The following is a 23,460-nucleotide window of genomic DNA, read 5'->3' as shown; positions in this document are numbered from 1 at the left end:
ACCTGAGGAAGAGTTGCTCTTCTGTTAATCCTTACATATTGCACTAGCTATGCACGAGCATCACGGTTATTAAATGTGTGCTGTCGACCCTATTTACCGATGTCTTTCCCATAGACCTAAATGCAGATTTCACTTTAGTCACCGTTCCTATTGAAACATCAGCCAGTTGAGCAGTCTTTGTGACTGAAGCTCCTGCCATCCGTGCCCCAACAATGAACCTTTCCTGAAAACATCCTTGGTGGCGGTAATACTGTAACAAAATATAATGTACTCTGTTACTCCCTAAGAGAGACCAGAGTTCGCAGTGATCCAAAAGGAGACCCCAAAAATGACATCAGCCAAGGGGGAAATAAGCCACAAAACCAGCTAAGCCCAAAAGATTTATAGTACTAAAATGTGAGTATTATTAATTCACCACTTCATAAATCAGTAACATAAATGTGTCACAAGGCATTTGTAAAACAAAAGCCAAAAGAAAAATAACGTTTGCCACTCAAAGTTAGTTTAGTTCAAAAACAGGTCAATGGGAGAGCAATTGCACAACCAGCAGCCCTGCAGTTTTGTGATATTCTCAGGCATGCATCTCCTTAACAAAACAAGAACATGAACTCACATTCTGTACATGTTAGCATAACCAGCAGATACTTAGTTTTATGAAGTAAAGCAGTGATCTGGCATCTCAACAATGAAAACACCCCAAGTTAACATCTAAACTATGCTTCTAGCTTGAGGTGTGTATTTGAGGCTGATAACTGATAGAAGTAACAGTCAGTAGACTGAGTTTCTAAATGGTGGCTGCAGCAGCGAGAAGCACAGCACAAACACAATTATTATTCCAGAAAGGTGCCATGAAGCAAATGATCAGGCTTTTGACAGGTGAGCTTGCTTATGAAATGCTGTTGTGCATAAGTAGCAGCTGCGAGTGTTCCCAGAGTTAGCAACGAGCTGTGCAGCAAGTCCGAACAGGACAAAAAAGTGGGTATGGTATAGAGTTGCTAAGTGGGAGGAGCAATTTTGGCACCCCTGGTTCTGGAAATAAGGAAGTCTCATTCATTTACTCCTTAGACAATGTCAGGTGACTCAGTCAGAGCACTTTCACAGCTTGTACGGGCAGGAAAATCTCCCAGTTGAATCATCAGTATAAAAATTTAAATAATCTGTTAGAAAATATCTGGTTCTATAAATGAAAGGTTGAAGGTTCAAACCTGTATACATACAAACAGAAGGTGAGAAGCTAACTATGACTACCAAAGTCCATTCCTGCAAGAAATGTCCGGCCGCTGAGCTTAAAATTCTGTTACATGCATCACTAACGGTGAGTGGAAGCTAAAGATCACAGTGTTTAGAAAACAGATTTCACAGTCTGCAGGTTGAATAAATTCAGGTGCCAAATCTGCGGAAAGTCTGAATGAATTCTGCAAGTATGGCATGGTATTTGTTTCATTTGCACTGACAAAGCATTGGAATTTTTCACAACTCTGACTCATTTGTCTTCTCTATGGCCATAGTTGCCAAGGCCCCGGGGTATTGTAGTATTTAGAGCTTCTAGAACTTCTGAGACATCCCAGTCAATAATTTGTGTGACTAGATACAAGTTTAATCACATACATTATTTAAGAATTTGACTTGTACATGAAATATGATTATTTTTTATCTTTGTCATGAAGTGTCATGTAGTGTTTAAGTGTATGAGTGTTGTGATGTTTTACCTCTCACCACATGTATCTTGGATATAGATTGTGGATTTTGGATCACAGATTGTGCCTTTGACAGAAGCTTATTATGTGTTACCAGAATGTAATGTTCCCAAAAGGAGAAACGAATCAGGTCATCATAACAGAGTAACGCACATTCTCTGATTTTTTTCCTCTTTTACCTTTTTCAGGAAATATGGTGAGCAAAGAGGACACCAAATGCATTGTTCTCTCAAATTCAGATGAATCAGATTCAGAGACAGGCCCATCACACAGTCTTGATACGCAGTCCGGACCAGAATCAGGCAAGCAGCAGGTGAAGAAGAGAAACAAGGCCTTACAAGTGCGTTTTAAGGATATCTGTGAAGCTCAGAATGAGCATCGGGGAAGACGCTCCAGATCCATTTCCTGTAAAGTAACACACAGAAAATACATGACCATGCCTGCCAGACGCTCTATTCCAAATGTAACCAAGAGTACTGGTGTCCAGACCTCACCAGACCTCACTAAGCGATACAAGACTTTCCCATTTGAGAGGAAAAAAGGACATACATTTAAACATACTGCTTTGGTGGAAGATTACAGAGGACAAAACAATGGGTTTTTGAGTGATATAAAGGCTGGAGGAGAGGACGGACAGCCTATCGGGGAGTCCTCAAAGTACAAGGGTAAGATTGTGGGGCAGACAAAAGCATTGCTTCACCACACGGATGAGAGCAGTGATACAGAGGATTTGCTTTCCAGTGCCAACTGTGTGGATGGACCCTCGTGCCCAGACTCCTCACATTTCTCAGAAGAGTGCCATCTGAGCAGCCCTCCTTCCAAAAGTGAACAAGAGTATCAGGTTTGTGGGACAAGGACCAAACACAAAGGATTACCCAAAGAAGATATGGTCTCTGGCACTTCCTCAAAGCGCCAGCTGGCTTACTCAGAGTTTTCACAGGACAAGTCAAAGGGTACGGGCCCTGTTTCGTGGAACTCTTTGACACAGGTGGAGTCTTTAGGAAGCCCCTCTGTCAGCTGTAAACGTAAAAAGGGCACACAGCTAAATGAACAGCAGTCACAGACACTTCCCCATAGTGCCAAATGTTCTGTACAGTCACAAGGGCCCTCCCGGACAAGGCATGTGTCAGCCTCCTCTAAACTCCAGCAAACAGTTGGAGGTGATGAGGGCTTTCCTCCAGGAGACACAGGAGCCCCAGGCATGGGGAGCAGCCAGCAGATAATGCCCTTATCTGGAGACAAGGATATCAAAGCACAGCTGCAGGCCATGGAGAGCCTCATCAACTCTAGCCAGGAGACCATCAAGGTCCTACTTGGAGTTATTCAGGAGCTGGAGAAAGGTGAAGCACAGAGAGAGGGGTGAGTAGAGTAAGAATAATTAACAAAGTAATTGAACACAGCAACATCAGTACAGTGGAGTACAAAAGGGCAAGAAATACAAGCAGAGAGCTGAACTGGATGTAAACAAGCCAACAGTTGAGCCAGATTATTTTAACCACTTTACTCTGAGATAATAAGAGAGAAAGAGAGCCAGAAATGTTGGTAATACTCCCTCGTCTCACAGGAGGAATCGTGTGCACAACACAGCAAGTTTGATGGGTCAGATTAGATCCAGGAAGTTAGTCTGTAAATTGTGATCGACACTTACAGTGGGCTGTGTATGGTAATAATTTTACAGGCTGCCTGTTTTCTTTTTCAAATAACTTTGGCCATAACCTAGAGGTGTGTTTCAAACCTGTATCATTGTCTGCTGCTGTTTTTTCTTGCTTCTTCAGATTTTTTTTTTTCAGATATTAATGTGTTGTCAGATTTCAGCAAATAACATGGCAAGTGCTATGTTATTATGAACAATTGCAAATGTGGCCTAAGCCACAAAAATAAAACCCAAGTTGTAAGGGACAAAAATTATTCTTGAACAAGACCAAGAGTCTTAATCAAGTCTAGCAACTTGCATTTAAAGCTAAATGCCTACACCAGCATGCTAACATGCTCACAATCACAACCCCCCATGATGCTTTGCGGGTATAATGTTTACCATATTTAACATCTAAGTTTTGCATTTTAGCATGCTAACATTTGCTACTTAACACTAAACATAAAGTATAGCTGAGGTTGATTGGAATGTTATGATGGAGCTAGATGAAAGGTCGGGTCTGATCAAAGTTTTTACTATTCTTCCTCTTGGGACCATGAATGTCTGTACCAAATTTAACAGTTATCCATCCGTCAGCTGTTGAGATCTTTCAATAAAACCCATGGTGGCACTAGAGGAAACATCAGAGGATCACCAAAGTTATTAGGCTTTGTCCTCTGGAAACCATGAATATCTGTACAAAATCTGCCAAATAGACCTTGAGATATTTCAATGAATAAGTGAAACATTTTACCTGCCGGTGGCGCTACAGGAAAAGTCATAGGTTCACTGAGCCTAGCATGGCTAAAAATTGTATTAGTGGTCTGATATTATAATCAACCATCAAGATCTATTGGGGGATTTCAAATACAGAGTACAATACATATCAGTAATTTTTCTCTCAGTAATTAATTGCAAGATTAACTGTGCCTCCAATAATTCTTTATATGTCATATTTCATTAGAGACGTAGCCTACCTTTAAAAGATAAAATGCATTAACGTGCTTCATAAAGTCCTCAAGCCATGTCCACAGCCAGACTCTTACAGCAGTGCAATTGTAAGAATCAGTGTACTCCATCTCTAAAATCCATAGACACAATTATTATTTAAGCCTTATCCATATCCAGTGGAGAACAAGGCACCCTAGTGTGGCTCTGTGGAGCTTGGTTTTAAAGGCGCAATTAGTGCAGCCTCATAACACTTTGTCTTTCATCTCCACAAGACTGTGCCTGCTATAGTGCCTTCACTGTGTTGTGTTCCATCAGTGTCATTAGAGAGGCACAGTTACTGGATGCAATGCCTGCCCTCCATAGTACCTTCTTAAATACTCTCTCCTTTTTTGCATGGCTGGACAGTCAGGTAGCCTTCTTTAAAGCTATACTTTGAGATGAACCAAAAATCAACTAAAAACCTCCCCGTTCTCAGAAGGAATAATACATGATTTTTTTTTTAAGGCACTGCTTTTAGCATATGTGCAGTGATTAAAGGAGAAGATAATCTATTGATCCAGCAGGGTTACAGGCACAATGTTTTAGAGAAGGCATTTTATTCACAGGCATTATCACCACCTCACTGTTTACATTGGCAATAACATTATTACAAAATATCAAACACCTCCACTTTTTGGGATTTTATTTGCTGTCCCTTGCGTGTCCCATGAGCCACAAACATAAAAAATATTTCCTGCAAAAAATAATGCCTTTGCTCGACATCTGTTTCTCATCTCGTTAAGTTTGATAAAGTCCCACTTAATATTGGATATGAAGAACTACAAACAGTGCATTTGCTTGTCAGCTGGTTGATTTCATTGTTTTCATGCTAGTCATGGTACTGGATCATACAGTATATGTTATTCACAAAATAGTGTTTACAGATCTCTGCTGTGATAACATACTATTCAGCTTTCAGGCAGGCAAAGCAGCAGGCACGTAGGCAGGGGGTGTGGACAGTGAAACTGGAATGATGAGGGCAGGACATATCCCATGACAGCTGACGTGGGCAAACAGCACAGCAGTGAATCTGTGCCAACAAACAGTCAGCTTAGAGAACGACTTTCAGAGGTGCAGTTATTTTTTTCCCGCATGAAATCATTCTCTGTGACATTCTGTGCTTTAATAAAGTGCCACTACAGTATATTGGGACATGAACCTTTTACCCTCAACGGAAAAAAGAAATGTCTTTCGTGCTGAGTTCCTGCAGTAATTATGAATTTAGGTTAATGCACTTTGATTATGAGAGTGAAGCTCTCTAAATTACAAAGATGTACATGAATAGCCAGGCAGCAGCATAACACTTGTGCAGACCTTGTCTGTCCAGTGAGTTACTGTCCTTGCTCACAGCTGTTCAAAGAGACTTCATTTGAGAACAGGGCAGGATGGATGAACTTGTTGACTCTGAGCTCCCATCAGCATTTTCGATCCACACAGAGGCTGTTCTGTCTCCCCCAGTGAGGTCACCTCTCATGTCATGGTGAACAGTTGAGGTCCAACCCCTCCACATGTCATCCATCAGGGTGAAGGGCTACCGCGACAGCAAGCAATTACATGTGGAGCTCTAACACAGCCCCCACCCCACCTGCCTACCCCATACCACGGCAGCCTGCCATTGCACGCAGTGACATATAGCTCGAATGATAATATGCACACCTGCATGCTTATGTAAACTCAAATGAGGAAATATGAACAAAAAACTGGTGATGCTGATGATGGCGACTGTTAGACCAAAAAAAGTTACTGTATATTTTATGTATCCTCTTTGACATGTGCATACATAAGCCTCTGTCGTGCCCATAGAAATGGCTTACAGTTGGTCCTTTGTGAAGGTCCTTCAGCATAAAAAACTGCAACTCTTACATAGTACAGACAACAGTCCTTTGGGACAATGTACCTATGCCATTAATAAAGGAGACACAAATTTTCTGTGGATTATTTTTTTGCACTCTTGATACTTATTATGTCTGTAGCAAATTGAGTTGGATGATGAATAGAAAAAGATGTGCAGTAAAGCCCAGATTGTTGATTTTTCTCTTACATTTCATGCAGCATTTAATTGCTACTTACTTCCTATCGCCTATAGAATAGAGACACAGAACACATTTTAAAACTATGTCATGGCAAAGCAAGGTAATCCTATTATGTAAAATCAGCAAGTCTACACACTTGATTAAACAAATCTGAGAGAACTGCAGGATCAGAACCCCTGCCGCATCTTCAACTGTTAGGAATAAACAACACCGGGTAAAAACCAAGCTGAACAAATTTGGCTGATAGCTGATGCCCACAGGTGTTGAAATACGAAGCTCAAGCCTGTCGCTGGAGATCACATATATCTTTTCATCTCTCTTTTCACAGGCTCTCCTACCGAACAGGACAAGACACAGCAAATTGTGACACTTGTCGAAACAGCGCATGCATCATTTACAGGTGGGCCATTTCCACTGCCAGTGTGTCATTAATGCTGTTTTCTGTATGATAAAATGCTTCAGTGTGAAAGAGATGCTTTTGAAGAGGTGTTTAGTGCAGTGATGCTTCTCTGTACATGATTTATATTTACATTTATAGTGATCTGCAGAAAAAATATATATAAAAATGTTGAATAAAATTAAAATGAAATTTTTTGTGTGATATAGTGAAAGGTATCCAAAAGAGGAGAATCATGAAATAAACATCAGGGATATGGAAAGAATTACTCAAAGTAAATGGTAGTACTACTACTGGCAGTGCTGTATATATTGCCTATTTGTATACTATATTGACTGTAGCAGGCTTTAGCATGCTTTGCTCCAGTCGATGATGAAAAAATAATACCTCCAATACCATTTGCAAGGATTTCTGAAGAATACATGGCCTTGCTGTGACAGAATTAATAATCATACACATCAGTGAGAAGTGAATTAGATGAAACACAGATGACCCTGTTACAGAGTGTATGAAGACTCAATAAAACATGTCAAATGCTTCGAAAGACTAGGTTAACTCTGTACTCTCTTCGAAACCCCAATCAGCATTGCACTCATTTATTTTATTGTCAGTTTTAAAAGACACTGTATTCCTGTCAAAATAAACAACATTGTTGTGAGGTGTACATGTCCTGATATGTTCTGAGCGGAAAAATGGCTGAGAAGCAGGTGGCAAATTCACTCAAGCTGTAACCTTGTGTCATTTGTCACATCAGTCCCAAAGCCTCCACTGCTGAACCCTCATGTTACATTGTTCTCTAAAACAGGAAACAGACAGCTGTTTGGAAAATACTCTCGAGCCCATAAAATTCATTTTGTACAGTGGAACCTCTCAGTTGTTTTCACATGTACCTGAGTGAAAGTAGCTTAAAAAACACATATTCACAAATTATAGATGTAAAATTTGTATCCTTTCTGGATATGAAAGTTCGCTTCAGTAAAGGGATCTCCTTCCCAACCTCTGCTTTATGCTTCCCTTTTTACACAATAGCTACTTCGTTAGATAGAGAATGATTTTTAACAGCAAGATAATAAAGGCTCATTTTTACTGCAAAGAAAAAGGAATAATGCCCTGTTCTGGACATGTTTTTCAGGATGTTCACTTTATTTAACATTTTCCACAAGACACAAGACGATGCCTCCTGTCTCCTCTCCCTTGATGGGTGCATTGTGTCTAACTGACCCAGATTGTGGTGTGAGATCACATAGACGTGGTGGAACTTGAAAGCAGGACCTCTATTTTATATCAGAGACAGAAGGATGAGAAATCATGGGGCCTCACCCAAGAACCAGTCATACGGACAGATTTGTGCATTTAGAAGTTTCTCAAAGCACAAACAAAATTCTTAAGTGGTCCAGGTCTGTTGTTCAAGTCTGCCCTTCTCCACATGGGAAAAAAATGTGTTTGACTTGGAAATTATAAGGTCTTAATATGAATGGATTTTGAGTTTAAAAATGTTGCTGAAATCATCTAAAACAAACAATAAGACGAAATGAAACCTAATGTGATATAAAAAAGAAAAATCTCACACTCGAACAGCTGCCTGTATTGAAAGCTGCTGTCCAGGGGAACATCCTCCATCGCACCTGACACTAACATCACCTATAATTAACTATATTCTCTTGTCCATCTGGAGGACTGTCACGTCTCCTTGACCACATCCCATCTAAGTCTTGGCTTGGTTTGCTCTAGCAAGATATTCTTTGGCATCTAAATTCATTTCAGACCATTCCTTAACTCTGTCAGTACGGCTTTGCTCAAAAGACGCAGCAAAGACAACTGTATTAATATTTTCAAATTTTTTTCATTACTGACGAAGCAAAATTAGCTGTTTTTTCGTTTTCTGATTTCTAACAGCAGGTCTTAAATGTCTTCGACTATGCTAATGATGAAATGATGACAGTGTACCTACTCATGGACAGGTGGTACTCATCTCAGTTAACTCGAGCAAGCCTCAGGGAAAAAAGTAAGACAGATTTCAAATTAGAATGGCACTCAGTAGAGCGCGTACCTCCGCCAGGGCGAAAAATGCCCTGTCGCACAATGTTAAGGGGAATGATAAAAACAAATTCCTGGATCCACCCCTTTAACTGGATCTATACCAAAGTATAATTGGTTATTCCCTGGCCCATGTCCCATCCCTCTACCAGGTTCGGGGCAAATCGGAGCCGTACTTTTTGCGTAATCCTGCTGCCAAATAAACAAAAGAATCAACTACAAGGGCACTCTAGCGCAGGCCATCGCCTAGGCGCCAAGTGACCAACAACATACACCAGATTTAAGAGAAAAAAATTCTAATTCACAATCCAAATCTGCCGCAGATTTTAATGGGTACTTCCCTGGCCTATGCCCCATCCCTTCACCATGTTCGGTGCAAATTGGTTCAGTGCTTTTTACATAATCTTGCTGACAAATAAACCAACAATCAGATGCAGATGAAAACATAACCTCCTTGATGGAGGTAATAAGAATACAAAAGTCTTCTTACTTCAGGCAAATTGACATAATATGACAATATGACACCTCACATTGGAGATTTTGATGATAGATTGCCTGATCTGGGCTGCATACTATTCAAGTCCTGCTGGATATGAACACCACAACTGAACCCAAAGTGAGCATCTGGCTTGCCTAAGAAGCAAGACTAAAGACTATTTCATGTTTTACTCCTGGTGCATCAAAAAAAGGAGCTTTGGCCTAAGGTTGGTCTAGGTAGAATCAAAAATAGAAACAAAACGCCTTTTGTCCATCGATAATTCTCCAAAAACACAAGAGGATAACAGAAACTAAGTGCTGCAGACCGACAGCCACTCTCTTTCCACCACACCAGCGTAAAACAGAGAGCAGCTTTGGACTGTAGTCAAAGAATCACAATCAAAGAACCAGGTTCAACCAGCATCGAAACAAAGGCAAAAGGGAAATCATCACTCCTCAGCGAGAGTTTAAAAACTGGCCCAAAACTCCTTGGTAAGGAAAGATCAGATCTCACCAGAATGAAATTACTGGACCTGAAACTGATTCTGCTATCAGATACAGTTGGACTTCCCCTAGATAGATTAGAATAGCTGTTCGCCTTTAACTTACAATATTCTTACACCCATCTCTCCACCCCCTTCCTAAAGATGGTGAAGAAAACAAGCCAAGGTTGGTGATAAGAGGTGCAGTTATTTTTTTTTTCTGGCCGAATCTCGTCAAGCTGTCCAGATCAAAAACAGTTAATATCTCCAGGGTCATGGTCTGCCCTACATAAGTTTTCTAATAAGCTTTCATTTTTCTACTGAGTCTCAAGGACCCACAAAATAGGACTTACAAAATAGGAGAGGAGGACAGATTGGAGAGCTGTAAGCAGTAAACAACATCAGAACAGATTTGGAAAAAATTATATATTATGACATATATATATATATATATATATATATTATACGATGATCTTCTCGGCACAGCTCTTGACTCATCAGGTCAACAGGACACTACTTTGTTTCCCTTGGGGAGTTCAGTAAGAGTAAATATTTCTTGTGGTGTGCCCCCAAGGTTCAGTCATGGGCCCCAGTCTTTTCTGTTAGTACACGCTGCTATTATAGGCCCAATCTGCAAACATGGTATCAGTTTCCATTACAATGTAGATGATATGCTGCTCTATTTCTCAGCAAACAATCTGGCCCCTGTTGACAGTCTTGTAAATAGCATTTCAGAAATTAGTTAATGGTTAAGGACAAAACATAGATTTTGGTTTGGACACAGGACAAAAAAGAACCTGATTTCATTTTTGCCTCACATTATCTCAACACTGCATCTATAGTGTCCTTTTATAACTTAAAGAACATTGCCAAGGTCAGATTTTCTCTTTTGGCACAACTGTAAATAGTGTATTCCCGCTTTTATATACACTTTTATCGATTACTGCAACACATTGTTCACAGGCCTTTCTAAGAATAACGGTATAATTTATTTTACATTGTAGACAACGTAATGAACATCTCCTCATCCTCCAGTTAGAGAAGTTATTTCCATTCTAAGTCATATAAATCACTCCCATCAACAGGTCGAAGAACTTAATAAACACTACCTGGAAATTGCTGCAGTGCATCACAGGCAGCAATACTGACTGTTAAATAATTCAGGATCCCCTGACTTTATGGAGCTTAAAATTAGAAAATTTGACCCATAACAGAATCACGATATCAACACTCACAATTTAGCATGGCGCATTCCAACAGTTTCCAGTGTAAGAAAAAAAATTATAATTCTCACAGTAGATGATTAGAATCTCTGTAATTCCTTCTTAATCATAATGAATCATGCAAGAATCACAAATAATTCATGTGACAAAGAATACAGGGTGAAACTTAATTAAGATGTGCACTGTAACAAAAAAGTATTTTTCAAATACATTTTATCTTGTGTTCATTCTCCTAAGTCTCTTTCTTATGCATAGTACTATAATACAGCCAGAATACCACAGTGTGTGTGTGTGTGTGTGTGTGTGTGTGTGTGTGTGTGTGTGTGTGTGTGTGTGTGTATGTGTGTGTGTGCGCGTGCGTGTGTGTGTACGTGTGTGTTTGTGGGGATTTGTGTCCCTATTGATCAAACAGGCCTTTTCATTTATTTGTTTTTAACAGGTTTAGCCATTACTGTAAGTAAGTGTGGCTTTCAGTATGGGGATTTAAGCAGAGTGGGTATGTGAGAATAGTTAGAACTATGTAAATAAATGGCCATTTGAGCCCACAAATGGTATTGTCTGTGCAATGTACTTTTGACTGGACCTGTAGTGTAATTATGTCTCACTGCAGATAAATGGATCAGCGGTGTACATCTGAGTTTCACTGAAATGAGAGGCAAACATTATAGATGTAGCAGCAATACAATTTGTAAGAATGACTGCATAGAGGAGCAAAGAAAAGTCTTAAAGCATATAGCTGAGTTTCCCTTTTTTAGTTTTGCTGATCTTATCTTTATAAGATAAAGTGTGCCAACTCTCTATGTCGGTGAAGCAACTTGGCTTAATTAACAAACTGAACAATTTCTGATGGCAAAGGAAGTGCCTTCAGTCTATTGTCAATAAACCAAAGCATGTGGCATGGTAATAAAATCCCAATGAAGATGCAGTCGACAGAGTACTAATAAAGTAGAAGGTTATTATTTCATCTGTGATCTGCATCGTTAAATGGTTGTTGTTTTCAGTTCATCCAACTGGCTTTTAACAGTCATTGAATAGCGCAGAGCTGTAGCTGGCAAGCAGGGTAGTAACCTATCACGGTCCTATCTATCTCTGCCAAGGCGATTGTCATAAATATCTTAAATTCTGCAAATAGTGCCGTTTAGTATTCTTCAGTAAAACCCACCAGCACACACCTTCCAAGATGTTTTTAGAGAAAAAAAAATAAAAGCCTTTCTTTATTGTTTATCTCTGCTCTTATTTCAGATGTACCTTTTACTGTCACATAGAACTACCTCATTACTCAAACTGCTGTATGATCTCATTGCCAGCATCTCTGTCATTATATAAGTCTATTAGTCCAGTGAGTTAAACTGCTGGCAAATTCAAACAAGCCAAGCTGGGACCAAAAGTCCAATTACTCCTCAAAGTTGGACAGCATCCGCATGATGCAACTGTAACCAAGATTAGCAGCCCCTGAGAGGTAGCCCTTAATTTCAGAGCAGTCCAGCATCTCCTATGTCCAATAAATTCAGGAGTGTTGCAGCTGCTGAGCTCAGGTAGTCAATCTCTGGGTCTTATCTAGACTTCAGCTTTCCCCTGACAGTCTCCACAGCACACTGCAGCATCTCTTACATCACTGCAATAGGGCACATGTATGGCGAGTAGAAAAGAGGGGGAGAGAGGCTGAAGGTGTGGACGATAAATTAGGGCAGGAACTACAATGGTACTTTTTTATTTTTGATAGTTTTGGGTTTAGCTGCCCTTGTTATGAGCAGGAATTGTTTGTGGAAAGGCACATCGCTGTTTAATTGTTTCAGTGCTGTTTCAGCAATTCCATTCAATTTCACCGTATTGGGGTGGGGGCAAAAATCGTAGACAAAAATAAAACTACAAAATAATCTGCATAGCTAGCTATCATTAGAGGAAGGTGACAAAATACGTATTATTAATATTGTTGTTGATATTATTTTGGGGAACCAATCCTTTTAAGGAACCAAAACATTCAGCTGAGACTGAATGATGAGATGATATCCACCTTCTGCTCTTCATACGTCTTTGCAATACTTATCTACATGTGTAATTCAAACAAGATTTACAAGAACATCAGTTGCAAATTGTATAAGGCCTACCACTGAGTCAACAGCGGAAAGACCGGTCCCACAGACTCAGATCAAAGCATTAAAGGCTTTTATTCTTATCATGCTGTGTTGCACAAGGACCAGCATTTGAATCAAAGTATATAATGTAGTGTTGCCAATTTGGAACTAACAATGACTTTGAAAAACAGTTAAGTTCAGGGACAGACAACTGCAGTGCAATATGATGAGATGCAAGGAGCTAATTAGCACTCGTTTCCCATGCTGAGATCGCATAGCTTTGGTTGTTTTGGTGAACAACTGTCAAGATTGCCTATTCTGTTTTGTTCTCATTAATGAGACTGGGTTTTTCTCTGTGATAGACAACAGCAATTTCGGTATATGATTTACTTAACCTGTGGGAACCTTATGCTTCGGCTGTTGCCTGTCAGTGGAGGAAGTAACCATCACTCCCTGGTGGTTTAATCTACTGTGCCCCGTCGTGTAGTTCTTAAATTGTAACACTATACTGGACCTGAACCACTCATCTTGTCAAGTGGAGAGTTTGAACTGTGAACGGCCGAAGGGTAAATCACGGGAGGAGAAACGACTGTACGCTGAAAGGTGCGGAAAGAACAGAGAACAGTAGTAAGCAGGTATACTATGCTGAATGAATAGACTATGCCATGCTAAAAAGGCATCTCACAGCGGTAAAATCCCTCCCAGGAGCAACAATCATTGAATGGCGCTCAGCACACCACGACCGCAGACAAACAAATGGCTCGCCACTGATCACAGCAACAGCTACTCACACTGCATAGCTAAAGAGATGATTAATCTGCTTTGCTGAATGCCCCAGAAAAGCCTCCCTGTCTCAAGCCGCTTCAATCTGTTTGTGTACAGAGGTGATCTTAGATATAAGGCTTTTGTTTGCTGAAGCACCTGCTCCCCAGTGCCACCCACATCGGGCAGTGCTGCCTTTGGCTTCCCACCGAGACATTTTGTCCGCACCGTTCAGTAATTGCAGTGATCTGCCAAGTGATTAATTGCTTAATAATTGCTATGCTATGTTGCACTGTGCTGCTGTGATTCTGCTCTGCTTTCTGGTCACAGTATTGAGGTGGGCGCTCCTTAAATCCACCAGCGCAGAGACACAGGACTTGTAGGCCTGGCAGAGATCAGAGCTGGAGCGGTAGAGGATGAAGGCTCACAGAGATGGAAGTCCGTATTTAAACAGCGCTTTTAAAAGACAAAAAGATTTTAACATAAAATAAAAGGTACAACTAGAGATAAAAGCAGGGGGAAATTATAAATGGATAATACGAATAAGAGATGTTGTAAAACAATTGCATGACATACAGCAAGACACAGCAGTGCTGAGATAAAGGCTTCAGTCTATAGTATACTGTAAAAACGGAGTCCTTCGTTGTCAGGGATTCAGCATTCAAAAGACCTGCAACTGTTAGCTTTCATTTGAAGCAGAAATGAGAAAAAATGCACATGAACAAACGAAGAATGAGCATAGCACTTTAAGACAAGAGGATTTCCCGGAAGGCTCTAATAGAGCTCTTTTCTTAACTGACACTTATCTTAAGGGTGAGGACAGTTCCCAGGATTCATTATGTCACTTTGGTTATGGCATATCCTTAAGCAAACTAATTATGCTGCCCATCAAAGCGGTTACTCTATCAGGCCTAGCTTTGTATTTTAACGTCTATTTGTCTGACTGCAGACAAGGAGAGGACTATATGTTTGACCTTGATGTGTCAGATGTCATCTCTTCTGGCAGCTTCAGTTTTCTTTTCTGCCTTTAATCCTCTAGACTTTGAATGACAGTAATGAGCTTTGTGAGTCGTGCGATTCACTGTGCTTTTGAAATGCAGTGTGTTAACTAATGTTGGTGATAAAAAAAATAATAATAACAATAATAAAAAATAAAAACCGATGAATCAAAAATGCCCCGAACCAAAAAGCAACAGAACATTTCATTATCGAGCAAGGTTTGTTGAGGAGTGCCATTCTGGTAGACACATAGCATGTGATTCATTTCTTTATTTCCACAATGATTCTTTCAACATTTATTGCAGACCCCAGGAAGAAATACATTAGCAGACCACTACAAATCAATAGCAATAAGTTGAAAAGAGATGGTGCATAATAGTGCATTTATCCCATGCTTGAATACAGGCAGTTAATCATGGTCTGCTTGGCCTCTCAATGGTTTCATTTGGATGGGATTAAGCCCCACATATCTCACAGGCCCGAGAGATTTAATCGGAGAGAGAGTTCAACTACGGTGCAGGAACAAAATCAGACGATGACCAGCCTGGGATTACGCTGGCGGATGTGGAAGTCTGATGTCAGGAGCAACCCACATTCTGGCTCTTTTTTAATACAAATATAATCTATGCAGGAAAAGCCCTTTGACTGCATGCATAAGAAATACTGAGATGATGCAAAGCAACTCACTTACTCGGAGGAGTTTTCTGAAACGTGTGCCACAAGAAAAATGTGCTTCCAGCCTGCATTTGAACCATTTGCCACCCTCCCAGCCTCCATCTGGACATCAGTGGATTACTAACAGAAAGAAAAAGTCAAAAACGGAGTCATAAATGTTATAGCCACCCAAATTACTAACTTTAAAACCTTCTGATTAATGACCAGATTTAACTGGCGGTCAAGATAATTGAAACCTACAATCAAATCCTTGTATTCTAAGTGCAGTACAGAACCTAATGATCTAAATATTCTAAAATTCTACCTTTCATGCTTGTGTTACAGCGTCGAACTAGACTTCAAGCAGCAGGAGGACAAGCTACAGCCCCTGATGAAGAGACTTTGCCCCCTGGACAGCCAACAATGCCCTGCTCTGCCTTACGCCAATGAAGTGTTCACATCCACCCCGAAACGCAAGTCAAAGACAGAGTCCAAAAAGCACGCCCGTTGGAAACTCTGGTTCCTCTAAATAAAACATGAAGGCTTTGGAAACTGCCTTTTTATTGGGCACATTAATACCCCTGCTGATGGCTGAAGGAATATTCAGAGGGAGTAGTAATCAACCCATGAGAATGGATACTGACAGAGACCATCTCATTTGAGTTGAGAGTGCACGTCAAGTCAGCTGAGGGACAGCAGAGACAAAAAAAATTCTAAATTCTGTCAAACCTTTTTCTGGCATGTGTGCTGGAGAGGGTCGACACACACCTGCAAAAACTAGGTGAGCTTTCGGATACATTTTGTACATGTATTTTTTCAGCTGTGTAAAGCTAGATGTTATTTATATACTGGGTAAATGCACCTCTCACTTTACGTTTGCGCCTTTTCATTGTATCCTCCAATGCAATCCACTTCTGGTCTTTTTCCCCTTAGAGCATATTGCTTGGCAACAAGAGGAGGCGCCATGTGGAGGGCCTTTTATGAGTGAAGCTATAATCTTTGAACGGACATCAGCCCCACCTCCGGCAAAGCACAAACATTTGACAATTGAGAGGAACATGCATAAAAGACTGAAACACAATACTGCACATGACAGTATTTCACTGCTGTTCTTATAACCATGTCTATTCTCTCCTCTTCCTCCGTATCTGTTAACATCCTGCTCAGTTTGTCTGTCTGACTGAACGTCTGCCTGCCTTTGTTAATAACCCGTCTCCTCCCTCTCTTTGTAACCCTTTCCCTTTATCTCTCTCTTTATCTCTGTCCTTCCTTCTATCTCTCCATTTAGCTCACTGTGCTAAACTGTGTCTTGTCCTTTTCTGTTGGTTACGCTTAGACCCAATGTTCAAAATCTATATTTTAGAATATCTATCCTTTTTAGCAAAGATTCAGATGAAAATTTAAAACACATATGTTTGGGCCTCTCCTCTTGAACCAGTTACAGTTGTTGAAAATGCAGAACAAGAATACTGAGTTAGGTCAGATTTTTTAACAACATATACGATAATGTTTTGACTACTTCTAAGGCAGAGTATTTTCTATGATAACTTAAACAGTGTTTTCTTCTTTGAACTTCCAACAAAAAGTAAAGGCTATTTTAACATTTCTCTTTGAATCCATTAAGAGTTTGCCTTTCCTCTCAATCACTTGTTGTGTCACAGCAAAGCTCTGATGTGAAGTCTGGAACCTATTCTATATATGAGTAATTTGCTTCATGTCCTGTTAGCTAACACTTGAAGTGCTGTTTTGTAATATGGATTTATCTTGCCATTCAACAGGAACTTCCATGTCCACGTTTTTTTTCCCCCCCACAGAAAACAATTACAGAACACCAAACACCTGTTTTCTAACCCACACGAACAACTGTGCACAGAAACTTGCACGAGTAGAAGGGCTAAATACAGTGCTAAGGGAGTATGGTAGCAATCTTAGACCAGAAGGGACTTGTAGCTACCAGCTTTGGTTAAGTACAAAAAAAACAAACAAAACAACAAAACGCTAAAGATGTAGCAATGACACCGAACTTGCACGCTGTTACAAAGCAAGTATTTACTGAATTCTTAAATGTAATTTTATCACAGCAGCTCTCATTTTATGTAGATTATAGTACTGTTAAATGTCAGAGAAACATCAGGAAGACACATACTGGACTCCCATTGTTAGATTACATTATTCAGGTCACCAATTTCCCTGCAAAGATATGTACCTGGAGAAAGTGCAATTTAGTGATTATGTGCAATATTATGCATTTTTCTACTGTTTCTACATCACAATTAAAACATTTTCAATGGAAGGTGATTCAGTGTTCTCCTATGTCTACCGAGTGCTGGAGGCAATGACAGCAGACGACCACACCAGTGCTGGGTGTAGTTACAGCCAGAGCTGCATTCACTTGGTGTCAAACAGTCCACATTTGACATCTTTTGTGCTTTACTGAAGCAGAGTCGGACCATGACCAGGGCTAAGCGGCACTTCAGTTGAGCTCCTTCTTCTTATACCTAATGTGATTAGTCCTCAATAGCAAGAAGAGACACAACCTTCAAGTCAAGACCGGGAGGGTAGTGGGGGTTGCAGTCGATCAGACCGGGTGCCCTGATCCCACATCCATCCCTCTCCCCTGATAACCCTCACAGTGTCTCTCTGTCATTCCACTCAGCTGATTCTCTCTTGCTTTTATTTCACCAGTCCTTGATCATTTCCTTCCTCTATTTTTTCCTCTGCTCATAGTTCTCTCTCTATTTATCTCCCTCCTCTACCATCGTCTTCTTTCACTCAAGAACATAGGAATTCCCCTTTTCAGTTGCTGTTTATTACTATAGACAAAATCGTTCATTGATCAAATGCAATTTAGAAAAATACCTTTCTTCCATTTTTGGCATTATACATATATACATATATATATATTGTGGGTGCATTTTTCCATTTTAAAAAATAGTTTTAAAACAGGTCAAAACCAACATTATCAGGCACTATTATAATAACTGATTATACTGAATACTGATACAAATAATAATTTTAAAAAATTACAATGTCATTGAAATCATTTATCGTAAAAAATGTTAAGATTCATAGGTGTACAGACACTTTGGGTTTTTGCAGATTATACATTAAAAAAACAAAATACAGAAATACAACACTTAACATAATCCCTACATATGATAAAGGCAGAGTAAAACACCTGGTTGTATTAGTAAGTAAGCAGGTTATGTTAAGATGGGGAAAACTACCAATAGCTACCGGGGAAAACAAAAGCACTATCATCTTCTTGTTTTGCTTTTGCAATGGCAGAAGCACTGGCTTTGCGCTGTAAATCGAGCTTTCATTTTCTGTAATTTTTTCAGTGGCAGACGGAATTCCACAGTGAATGCAAGGCTTATAGGGAACCAATCTAAACACAGATGGTGTCATTATTCTATGGCCATTACATCGCGCAATAGACATTAACTTCATAATGGTAAATTAAGTCAAAAAACCTGACTATTGCCACTTTAAACTCAGGCTGCAGAGCATTTCCCGCACTGGTTCAGAGTTTGGGATCTGTATTACCACATCCACTGTGATGACACAATTTACTGAACATGGCCTCTAGTGAAAGCAAAATGAGAAGTTAAACCACTGGAGGTCAGCAAAAACAACATTTCTGGACGGTGTTAAGTTGCTCTTCAATGCTGGATGTGTCCAAAGGTCATGGTCACTGAACAGCACACTACACTACACTACTACACTACAATACTGTAAGGTGCATGACTCAGTGAATTTACTAAGACTTGAATTACAACCAAATGTAGTCCCAAAAAATATAGCGCATTTAAAAATATATACTGTAAATCACTTTCCAGTTTTTCTTGACACAGATGGCCTCTCTAAGATCAGCGCCTTTTCTGTGGTGTTACGAACACTCTTGAGGAAGACCAATAGGTTGGATCCACCGGTCCCTGTGGTGTTCAGCCCAGCGCCCACACCTCTGAGTGGGCAGCCCATGGCATAGGAATGGGTACCGGGCACGATGATGTACTTGGTCACAGTATTGAGGTGGTAGTTCCGTAAATCCACCAGCGCTGAGACACAGGAGTTGTAGGCCTGGCAGATATCAGAGCTTGAGCAGGAGAGGATGAAGTCGCGCAGAGACGGAGGTGCAGAGAGAGTTTCTATCAGCTGACGGTGGGCAGGAGGCATGTAATCCCTCATGCGTGTCAGGAAGGCTCCTAGATCAATTAGGGGACAGAAACAAGACCTTTGAAAAAAAAAGCAAATAACAGCCTTTCCTGGAAACATTTTCTGATAGAGCAATCATCTGACTACACTAACAGAGTGATTAATTTATGAGAAGCATCTGAGGGGGTCAAAGGTAGAAGGAAATGCATCTTTACTTGTCTCATCCTCATGCTGGGTGCACAGCAAAGCATCAAAACACTGAATGGCTGAACTCTGGGCTGCACTTCCACCCGATAACAAAATTGGCTCAGTGCTCACACCTTCATATAACAGCCCCCTTGGAAGCATGGGGTTGTCTCGCCACCTAAAACAGTTCAAACCACATGCATGTAGTGTTATTCTCCTTTTTTATAAATGCACGTGCAATTACAAGCACATGCTGCCGTTTCCCATGCTACCCAGTTAAACATATAGTGCAGCAACAGAGAAAAGTACAATAGAGGGGTAGAAGCAGCAGGGAATTATGATGCCTAGTGAGATAAATCTGGACCAGATGAGATAAATATTAAAAGCATTAAGAACTTCACTATTCAGGACATTGAGAGGGGACTAAAACTCACCCTGAGACAAAAATTCTCAATGTTCCATGAAACACAGTTGGATCCACATGATCTGGAAAGAGCACAAATTCACTCATTCTAATTACCTTGAATTTCCAAGCCTTCATAAAAGGCACAGCATGTAAATTGATTAGATTCAGACTGGGCTAGGTTTAATTTAAACGTACTGTGAATGAGTTTGAAAGTTTCCTTCATCTTCTTCAAAGACTGAGTTACTTTGACGAGTCCGTTCTGTATGCCGATGAGGTCAGAAATTTTCATAGCATGCATCACCTCCAGAGCCCCCTGGTTAGAGTGGAAAGTTTAAAATCCATCAATAAGTGACAAGGGACAAAGAAACACACACACACACACACACACACACACACACACACACACACACACACACACACACTATATGGATGGGATACAAAAATCAAAAAGACACACAGGAAGTAAACAGGCTGTGATTCAGAAGGAGTTAACACAAAAGAGGAAGAGTAACAGAAGCCTATACCAACCATTAGGCCTGAGCTTGCAGCCATCTCAACCAGCAGTGACACAATGAAAAACCCCCTGCAACTCTCACCACCGGGAAAGGAAAATATCAAGTCCATGTTCCTATTTTTGAAAAATGATGTTTTGAAAATTTTCTGTATGAGCAGAACATCATGTGAGTATTAGAGTATGATTGTTAAAGTGCAGTTGAGAAATTCCAAACCGAGTAAGTGACTTTTCTTTTCCTTCTACTCACCCAATTTTCATATCCCTAAAATGAAAATGAAAGAGAAGGTAGCAAGCCTTATTTATTGTCGGGTTACTAATATGATAAAGGAGGGTGTGTGGACTATGGACATGGAGTCAAGACATTAAATAAAGCCACGGAAGAACATTACTTACCCTGTGGGATCCCTTAATTTCCAATTGGCTAAAACTGAATCTGCATAAGTTAGGATGGCTGGAAGTCCGAGCCTGCAAGATACAAGCCAGTAGGGCAAGGCCAGGGCTTTTGGGAGAATCTGTCAAAAAACCAAAACAGTGAAGTTTCAATCCAGATGGTTTTAGCCATGTCAGTGGCATGTCAATAGGGATGGCAATGGCTGTCTGTTGGTTCGAAATATTCATGCCGTCCTTGGGACTTTTCTTCTAGCAACATCATGTGTCCAGTACTCTAGTTTATGACCAAATACCTGCAAAACCAATGACATTCCCATCAGGAATTTACCTCAAAGCATCGCCGTGCAAAAGTACAACCTCGCGGAGCTCCTAGTATGGCTGTAGACTCTTAGTCTTGTGTTATATGTCACATTACCAGTACAACATTGATTCAAATAACTCTTTTTGAACCATCCATCACTCCATTGCTCCATAGCGTTTTACCTGAGCAGGTGCATGTTCGCCTTCCTGCCATACATATCCCATGGTGATGAACCCCAGCGCTAGGTGAGCCAGCCTGAGCTCCCTATAATTGCTCAGGAGATGGGGACTCAAGACCGGCATCTGGAATTGGACAGATTTGGTATAAATTTTATGTTTTATAGTTCCATTTTCCTGAGCAGTAAACACATTCATGGGTGTCACAAACGAAAAGGTATGTCCACATTTATGTGCTCAGGTTCTCACCTCTGTTTGTACTTAGTATTTGGATTACAAAGGCTTTGCTCATTCTCACCTTATGAACCAGATCCCGTAGTTTACGTGACTCTGTCAGATGTGTGAGATTATTTGCCAGGTCCAACCACACCCGATAATAGTCTGGAAGGTTAGTCTAGATGATAATAAGAATAAAATGACTTGCTCATTGATTTTAGGATTGTGTTTTTTCGCATGGGGGATTTTGTAGAAGGTAATCAGTAACATCATCAGCTCATGTTTGCCATGATGCCTGACCTGCATGTCAGGGAGTGACTGGTGCTATCAATCAGAGATAGAAAGCAATTTAAAAGAGGAGGCAGTAGAAAACTGTGAATATTAGCCAAGCATAAAACAGGGGATGCCCAGATGGGAAATCACTACAAACAGAGGAGTACTTGTGCTTAATACCAATGTTGGAGTAATTCGGGAAATTTTATAATCAACTTGAGTGCTGATATGTAACTTGTGTGTTTACATATCTATCATTCTCATAGGTTGTTGACTGATTTTTGTGTACAAAATTAGATTTTTGTTTGTACTAAATTATTTCTATCAAATATCTCCTAAGATATAAAAACCTTTGTGTGACAAGAATATCCAAATTTGACAATATAAGTATATTAAACTCTTTAATGTACAGTGCAGGACAGTGAACAGGCCCAGTCATGTGAATGGCTCAATAAAAACTTGAAGAGACAGGCTTTCAACGGATCAATAACCCTCTATAACCTTACTCAAAAACAAGCATAATTATCCTTTTCAGCCCAGAGGGACTAGTGCGCTTCTGACCAAATACTAGAAAAGAGGCCACAGATAAAGAGGAAACAGTCCTCAATGGTAAACAAAAATGTCTCTGTGTGTGCAGTGTGTACAGTATTGTTATTGACATCTCCTAACCTTGTGTCAGATCTGTTTTGATTGATAAATGGCAAAAAAAACAAAACAAAAAACCCCCCATACAGACAGAAAATGTCTGTTTTTATGAGAAAAGAAAAGATGACAATGAAACTTACTAGTGGCTCCTCAAGGAGAAATCCAAGTTCCTCAGAAATATCGAATGCATCAAGGTCTGCCTGAAGTGTTTCTCTGTTGATAGTCTCCATATGCTCTGCCCTGTACTCTACTGCAGTAGTTTGAGGATGAGAAGAGAAAATCTGAGTGTGTCTGACACTTCCATATCAATTGTTAAACTTGCTTTGAACCTGTTTCCACTACCTCTGCCACATCCCTTTTTACTGCACATTCTCAACGAAGAGCCAATCAGATTTCTTGCACTGTAGAGTCTGGAGTTAACAGAGCGAAGCTGAAATTCCCTGTTTTTTACTGTATGCAATATAAAGGATATCTTCCCATTTTGGGCACTTGATGAAAGAAAGAAAGGAACTGAAAACAACAGCTGATGCTGATGATGTTACTGATTCCTCACCACTGAAAAACATTTAGACTCCCAGAAGTGTGATAATAACAGAATTGTTCTTGTTTCACCCTATCATGACTTCTACACATACACAGGATGTTACACTTGTATTCTGTTGCTCTGCAACAAAAAAACATTAGACACACCAACTTTGTTTATATGTCTTATGGTTAGATATAGTTATAATATTCAGAT

At 40.1% G+C, this 23,460-nt stretch overlaps 2 protein-coding genes across 2 annotated transcripts; one reads left to right on the top strand and one right to left on the bottom strand.

Moving 5' to 3' along the window:
• Positions 1 to 1,890: 1,890 nt before the first annotated feature.
• On the top strand, positions 1,891 to 15,988 carry insyn2ab (inhibitory synaptic factor 2Ab). The gene is made up of 3 exons (XM_040139987.1): positions 1,891 to 3,056; positions 6,682 to 6,753; positions 15,805 to 15,988. The coding sequence occupies exons 1-3, from the start codon at positions 1,891 to 1,893 to the stop codon at positions 15,986 to 15,988; spliced, it is 1,422 nt and encodes a 473-aa protein (XP_039995921.1).
• A 3,299-nt stretch (positions 15,989 to 19,287) lies between these two features.
• On the bottom strand, positions 19,288 to 22,954 carry LOC120796675 (indoleamine 2,3-dioxygenase 2-like). Its single transcript, XM_040139715.1, has 10 exons — positions 22,862 to 22,954; positions 21,886 to 21,981; positions 21,594 to 21,713; positions 21,114 to 21,232; positions 20,968 to 20,982; positions 20,735 to 20,834; positions 20,402 to 20,519; positions 20,235 to 20,286; positions 19,830 to 19,978; positions 19,288 to 19,664 (listed from the first exon to the last, which is right to left on the bottom strand). Exons 1-10 carry the CDS (start codon positions 22,949 to 22,951, stop codon positions 19,288 to 19,290), a joined length of 1,236 nt encoding a protein of 411 aa, XP_039995649.1. The 5' UTR covers positions 22,952 to 22,954.
• Between the last annotated feature and the right edge of the window lie 506 nt (positions 22,955 to 23,460).

This window comes from Xiphias gladius, chromosome 11, assembly GCF_016859285.1.
Source record: "Xiphias gladius isolate SHS-SW01 ecotype Sanya breed wild chromosome 11, ASM1685928v1, whole genome shotgun sequence".
In the NCBI taxonomy this organism is placed as follows: domain Eukaryota; kingdom Metazoa; phylum Chordata; class Actinopteri; order Istiophoriformes; family Xiphiidae; genus Xiphias; species Xiphias gladius.
This window is presented reverse-complemented; position numbering and strand designations above follow the sequence as displayed.

Bases quoted from the DNA above. Each gene is read 5' to 3' on its own strand.
- insyn2ab (XM_040139987.1), top strand. From the start codon at position 1,891: ATGGTGAGCAAAGAGGACACCAAATGCATTGTTCTCTCAAATTCAGAT. The intron at 3,057-6,681 runs GTGAGTAGAGTA...CTCTTTTCACAG, and splicing joins GGTGAAGCACAGAGAGAGGG to GCTCTCCTACCGAACAGGAC. The intron at 6,754-15,804 runs GTGGGCCATTTC...CTTGTGTTACAG, and splicing joins AGCGCATGCATCATTTACAG to CGTCGAACTAGACTTCAAGC.
- LOC120796675 (XM_040139715.1), bottom strand. From the start codon at position 22,951: ATGGAGACTATCAACAGAGAAACACTTCAGGCAGACCTTGATGCATTC. The intron at 21,982-22,861 runs GTAAGTTTCATT...ATTATCATCTAG, and splicing joins TTCTCCTTGAGGAGCCACTA to ACTAACCTTCCAGACTATTA. The intron at 20,287-20,401 runs GTACGTTTAAAT...TGCTCTTTCCAG, and splicing joins AACTTTCAAACTCATTCACA to ATCATGTGGATCCAACTGTG.